The sequence below is a fragment of the Nyctereutes procyonoides genome, unplaced genomic scaffold, assembly GCF_905146905.1.
Source record: "Nyctereutes procyonoides isolate TBG_1078 unplaced genomic scaffold, NYPRO_anot_genome, whole genome shotgun sequence".
Classification (NCBI taxonomy): domain Eukaryota; kingdom Metazoa; phylum Chordata; class Mammalia; order Carnivora; family Canidae; genus Nyctereutes; species Nyctereutes procyonoides.
Window position 1 is genome coordinate 13021578 of NW_026575041.1, and position 6796 is coordinate 13028373.

Genomic DNA, 6796 nt, shown 5'->3' on the forward strand with positions numbered 1-6796 from the left:
ATGTTTAGGAATTTAAAAGAGAAGTAGAACATAATGAGTGAACAGATGGGAGAATATTAATAGAGAAAGGGACAGCATAAAAGAAGAACCAAACAGAAATTCAAGACCTAAAAAATCTAATCTGCAATATAAAAAAAGTTGCTGAATGTGCTTAATCAGTAAATTGGATACTACAGAAGAAATTATCAGTGAATTTGAAGATGGGGCAATAAAAATGATCAATAGAGAGAAACTAAAATATAGGCATTTAAAAAGACCTATAGGGAAAATATGTCATGTCCTAATATATGTGTAATTGAAGTTCCAGAAAAAAAGAATAAAGATTGGGTAGAAAAATATTTAAAGAAATAGTAACTGAACTTTTTTCAAATATGACCCCCCAAAAAATGAACTCAGAGATCCAAGAAGCTCAACCAACCCTGCACAGACTAAAATAAAAAAAAAAAAAAAAAAAAAAAAGACACAGAGAGAGAACCAGGGGATGACAAAAGAGAAAGAAAAATGTTAACAAATGAGAACTAATCTAAGACACAAAGTTCAATGATTTCCTCATTTGAATTTGTGAATTTGTTATTTCAGATAATTTATATTGATGACCTACTCTGAGCCAAGCGTAAGGGAATCAGTGTCCAATAAACAGAGCCACTGCCCTTAAGTTGCAGACTGCCAACTTGAGAAGACAGACACTAAGCAACTGGCTATAGAACTTTCTGATAAAGCTATGAATAATTCTGCTGAGAGTAGAGGACAATACCAAAAGAATAACAAAATGTTATTAAAGCATACCTAGAAAATTTAATTAATGATCAAAATGATATTCTTTACTTATTTATTTCCAAAAAAGTAATTCAAAGTAGTGTTACCAAAGGTTTGGTACTGTTTTACACAGTAGGTCTGAATATAACCTGGTATAATAACTCTGGAGAAATATGAGAATGGGAAATATCTTTCAAAGATCTTGAAAGTCCAGTTACCCATTTACTTATAAACTCCACTTATAAAAATATATCCTAAAGAAAAAAATGAGAGATGCATATGAAATGCACATACATGAATGTTCATTAAAATTTTGTTAATCATAATGAAATAACCATATATCCCAAATTAGGAAAAGACATAATGAATAGTGGTTATGTTTCTTGTCAAGATGGCCCAGTGAATTTGTATTTATATCACATTCCTTCTCTTATAAGTAGCCCACAAAGAAAGTTACCATATGAAAGAGGGGAAACAAAAGGTATAGTTGAAATCAAAGCCAATATAAACATCTCTATGAATCAGAAATAAAACAAAACTTCAATGCAGTAGAAAAAGGATCTACAAAGATTACTTCATTACCAGAAATTGAGTCAACCTACATGCTAGCTCTACAATTAGATTTGTGAAAGCTGCTATATTACAATGGGGATGGAGAAATGAAGCTGTTACAAGCCCTGATTATGGACTAGAAGCCCAAGAGGCCAAATGAGGGGCAAACATAAAATTCCATTCAGGAATTACTTTCCATAAAGAAAGTATAGAAAACAAAAATATATCTCACACTCAAAATGAGCCTTCAGAAATGTAAAAGCATGCTGATAATGGGATATCTTTTATATAGGTTTACTTGATAATAAGGATTAGCAATTCAAAATTCCCTAGTGTGTATTCTAAGACTGAAAAAAATAAGCAACTGTATTGTCACGATGGAAGCCATGTTTCTCATGATCAGAGAAGGGAGTTATAAATATGCAAATGAATAATGAATAAATACTTTGGCATTAGGTTAGAATGAAGGTATCTATTTCTATGAACTCAAAGTTTAAAAAGATGGTAGATACACAGATAAACAGATAGATGGAGAGATATAAAAATAAATATGGGTGTATTTCTCCAAATTCTGTCATATATTTCCTAATTCTATCTGCTGAGAGGTCTTAGAATAGTGATAAAACTCCAGTAAGAATGAACACAACTGATATTCAGATGTTGGCTTCTAAATACCATTCTCCATTAAGTAGAAGCAGGGAATCTCTGTTGGGGAGAGAAAATACAAGATGAGCCTGGGACATCTTACTCTGCTAGAAAATAAGAAAGTGCTCAAAACATGATGGGAATATTTCAAAAGAACACAGAGGCCAACATGAAGGGAATTGCAATGGACAAATTTAGGACAATTTGAATAACAAATAAAGATAGTAACAAATCATAACCCACACAATAAAATGAATATCCATAAATTTATACTGATAAAAAGAAATGAATAAACAAATGAAAGATAAGGGAAAGCACGTTCTTATAGGAAAATGCCAATTAATAAGTGTAGAAGAAATGAAGGAATTAGAAAACCACTGTCAGTCTCCTTAGTAATAATTGTTTTAGGTAAGAATAATAAATGTGTGCTAAAAGTAGTGAGTGGAAATAAGTAAAATACAGTATATTGATCTAAATTCAAAGTATCTCCCACAGATTCTTACTAATTAATTGGGAAAAACAGCAGCTCCTGAAAGCTACCTTAATCAAATCAATGAACTTAATATTATCAATATTTGAACAAAGAGATATTCTAGATTCTTTTGGAGATCATGTATTAAAAAGTATATATCCCTTTTGTAGGCCTTTTTTTTAAAAGATTTATTTATTTATTTATTTATTTATTTATTTATTTATTTATTCATTCATTCATTCATTCATTCATTCATGAGAGACACAGAGAGGCAGAGACACAGGCAGAGGGAGAAGCAGGCTCCACACGGGGAGCCTGATGTGAGACTCCAGGATCACACCCTGACCAAAGGCAGACACTCAACTGCTGGGCCACTCAGGTGTTCCCTTTTTGTAGGTCTTCTACCAAAAATGCATAAACTGAATTTAACTATAAGGAAACACCAGAAAAACTCAAATTGATGACTACTGTATAAAATAAACATCTGTATTCTTGGAAAAAAAAAAAAAGTCAAAGTCATGGAAAAAAACTGAGGGGAGACTGAAGAATATTCCACATTAAAGGATACTAAAAAGGCATGAGAACTAAATTCAATGTGCGATCCTAGATTGGAGCCTTGATGAGGAAAACCGTTTTCTCGCCTGTGTCATCCGCCATCTTGTGCGAAGCAAGGTGGCCTCCACGTTCCCCGAGCGTCTTCTCCGCTTCTGCCTCGACCGCCCCTTGATCACGGACATGTCTCGGGACCGGTTCCGGAGCCGCGGCGGCGGCGGCGGCGGCGGCTTCCGGCCGCGGTGGCCTCCACGACTTCCGCTCCCCGCCGCCCGGCATGGGCCTCAATCAGACCCGGGGACCCATGGGGCCCGGCCCGGGCCAGGGCGGCCCCAAGCCCCCGATCCCGCCACCACCTCCGCACCAGCAACAGCAGCAGCAGCCGCCGCCGCTTCAGCCGCCGCCACAGCAGCCGCCGCCGCTTCAGCCGCCGCCACAGCAGCCGCCGCCGCCGCGGGACTCGTCCAAGCCTGTGGGTCCTCAGGGGCCCGGCCCGGCGCCGGGAGTGGGCAGCGCGCCGCCGGCCTCCGGCTTGGCACCGCCCGCGACTCCTCCGACTTCGGGGGCCCCACCCCGACCCCGCCGCCCGCGCCGCCGAGCAGCGGGGCCCCCACCACCCCGCCCCAGGCCGGGGGCCCGCCGCCTCCGTCCGCAGGGGGCCCGGGCCCGGCGCCTAAACAGGGCCCAGGCCCCGGAGGCCCGAAAGGCGGCAAAATGCCGGGCGGGCCGAAGCCCGGCGGCGGCCCGGGCCTGAGTACCCCCGGCGGCCACCCCAAGCCGCCGCACCGGGGCGGGGGGGGGGGGGGGGAGCCGCGTGGAGGGCGGCAGCACCACCCGCCCTACCACCAGCAGCACCGCCAGGGGCCCCCGCCCCCGCCCCCGCCCCCGCCCGGCGGGCCCTGCGGGCCCTGCGGCCGCAGCGAGGAGAAGGTCTCCGACTCGGAGGGGTTCAAAGCCAACTTGTCGCTCCTGAGGAGGCCGGGAGAGAAAACCTGCACGCAGCGCTGCCGGTTGTTTGTAGGGAATCTACCTGCTGACATCACGGAGGATGAATTCAAAAGACCCTTTGCTAAATACGGAGAACCAGGAGAAGTTTTTATCAACAAAGGCAAAGGATTTGGGTTTATTGAACTTGAATCTAGGGCATTGGCTGAAATTGCCAAAGCTGAACTGGATGATACACCCATGAGGGGTAGGCAGCTTCGGGGTCGCTTTGCCACACATGCTGCTGCCCTGTCCGTGCGAAATCTTTCTTTCACCTTATGTTTCCAATGAACTGTTGGAAGAAGAAGCCTTTAGCCAATTTGGTCCTATTGAGAGGGCTGTCGTAATCGTGGATGATCGTGGGAGATCTACAGGGAAAGGCACTGTTGAATTTGCTTCTGAACCAGCGGCAAGAAAAGCATTTGAAAGATGCAGCGAAGGTGTTTTCTTACTGACAACAACACCTCGTCCAGTCGTTGTGGAACCTCTTGAACAATTAGATGATGAACATGGCCTTCCTGAAAAACTTGCACAGAAGAATCCAATGTATCAAAAGGAGAGAGAAACACCTCCTCGTTTTGCCCAGCATGGCACATTTGAGTATGAATATTCTCAGCGATGGAAGTCCCTGGATGAAATGGAAAAACAGCAAAGGGAACAAGTTGAAAAAAAAACATGAAAGATGCGAAAGACAAATTGGAAAGTGAAATGGAAGATGCCTATCATGAGCATCAGGCAAATCTTTTGCGTCAAGATCTGATGAGACGCCAGGAAGAATTAAGACGCATGGAAGAACTTCACAATCAAGAAATGCAGAAACGTAAAGAAATGCAACTAAGGCAAGAAGAAGAACGGCGTAGAAGGGAAGAAGAGATGATGATTTGGCAGCGTGAGATGGAAGAACAAATGAGACACCAAAGAGAGGAAAGTTATAGCCGGATGGGCTACATGGATCCAAGAGAAAGAGACATGAGAATGGGTGGTGGAGGAGCAATGAACATGGGAGATCCCTATGGTTCAGGAGGCCAGAAATTTCCACCTCTAGGTGGTGGTGGTGGCATAGGTTATGAAGCTAATCCTGGAGTCCCACCAGCAACCATGAGTGGTTCCATGATGGGAAGCGACATGCGTACTGAGCGCTTTGGGCAGGGAGGTGCGGGACCTGTGGGTGGACAGGGTCCTAGAGGAATGGGGCCTGGAACTCCAGCAGGATATGGTAGAGGGAGAGAAGAGTATGAAGGCCCAAACAAAAAGCCCCGATTTTAGATGTGATATCTAGGTTTTCATTCCAGTTTGTTTTTGTCTTTTCTTGTTTAGATACCAATCTTTTAAATTCTTGCATTTTAGTAAGAAAGCTACCTTTTTATGGATGTTAGCAGTTTATTGACCTAATATTTGTAAATGGTCTGTTTGGGCAGGTAAAATTATGTAATGCAGTGTTTCAAACAGGGGAATTTTTTTCCTTTTTATTTCTTTTTTTTTTTTTTAACTGTATAAAGTCCCTCAAGTTATGGCAGTGTACCTTGTGCCACTGAATTTCCAAAGTGTACCAATTTTTTTTTACTGTGCTTCAAATAAATAGAAAAAATAGTTATAAAAAAAAAAAGAAAGAAAAATTGTTTTCTCTTTTGCTATAAAGAACATTAATGGATCAATTGATAAAATTTGAACAAGGTATGTAGAATAGATAACACTATTACATCAAGATTAATTTTCTGATTTTGATCATTGTAACTTGCTCATATAAAAGAATGTCCTTGTTTTCAGAAAATGCAAACGGAAGTATTTAAGGGCTAAGGGGTATATATCAGCAAATTTTTGAGAGAATAACACATATATAGTAAACTGCTAACCTTTGGGAACCTTTTGAGAATTATACAGGCAATTTTTTTTACTAATTTTTCAATTTTTCTTCATATTTTATTATTGTGAAATAAATAGTTTTTATAAAGCACTTGCAGAACCATTTGAAAAAGACAGTGCATAACAAGACAGGTAGATATAACAAAGAGTGAATTAAAATTGAATAAAAAGTACAGTTGTTGAAACAAATAAAGATTAATAGATGTCATGAACTAAAGTCTAAACTATTGAGAAATAATTAGAAGACAGCAAAAGGCATCCTCTCAGAATATAACCCTGAAAGACTAAGATAGAAAATTGTGGAAGAATAATACAATGACATGAAGAATAGATTGAGAGGGACTAATTCACACATTCTTGGACTATAATTTAAAAAGGTGGAGAGAATAATAGAGAAGCAATATTTGAATAAATATTATTAAAAATCTGTCAGAAAAAAAAATAAAAATTAAAATTAAAAAAAAAATAAAAATAAATTTGTCAGGATTGAAAAAAAGACAAGTCTTCTGATACAAAACGCTTTTTAAGAACTGACCAAAATAAATATTCACTCAGACACATGGCCATAAAACTGAAAATCATCAGAGATAAAGAGAAAATTTAAGACTTGCAAGAGAGAAAAGACTGGTTACAGAAAAACAATTAAAATAAGAAGGTTTTCTTTAGTAATAATAGAGATCAAAAGACTACAGAATATATGTTCATAAAGAGAAAGTAATTGCTAACCTAATAGTATATACCCAGCTAAGCTATCATGCAAAAGTGAGAGTACAAGCATATAAAAACTAAGATAATTTATCAGGACTCTTCCAAAAATAAATATTAAAGGATGTACTTCAGCAAGAAAGTGAAGTCAGAGGAACACATAAGTACAGGGATCAATGGTGAGCACAGAAATTAATAAAATATATTCTAAATTTAATAAGCCATTGATTTTAAATAAAATTAATTTTTATGTTCAAATAAATAGGT

At 39.6% G+C, this 6796-nt stretch overlaps 1 protein-coding gene across 1 annotated transcript; it reads left to right on the forward strand.

The window, feature by feature from the left end:
* Positions 1-3160: 3160 nt before the first annotated feature.
* LOC129506644 (splicing factor, proline- and glutamine-rich-like) lies at positions 3161-5557 on the forward strand. The gene is given in 5 exon segments (XM_055320450.1): positions 3161-3204; positions 3206-3549; positions 3552-4225; positions 4227-4628; positions 4631-5557. Coding segments are annotated over 5 exon segments (2061 nt in total). The 3' UTR covers positions 5228-5557.
* The last annotated feature ends 1239 nt before the right edge of the window (positions 5558-6796 follow it).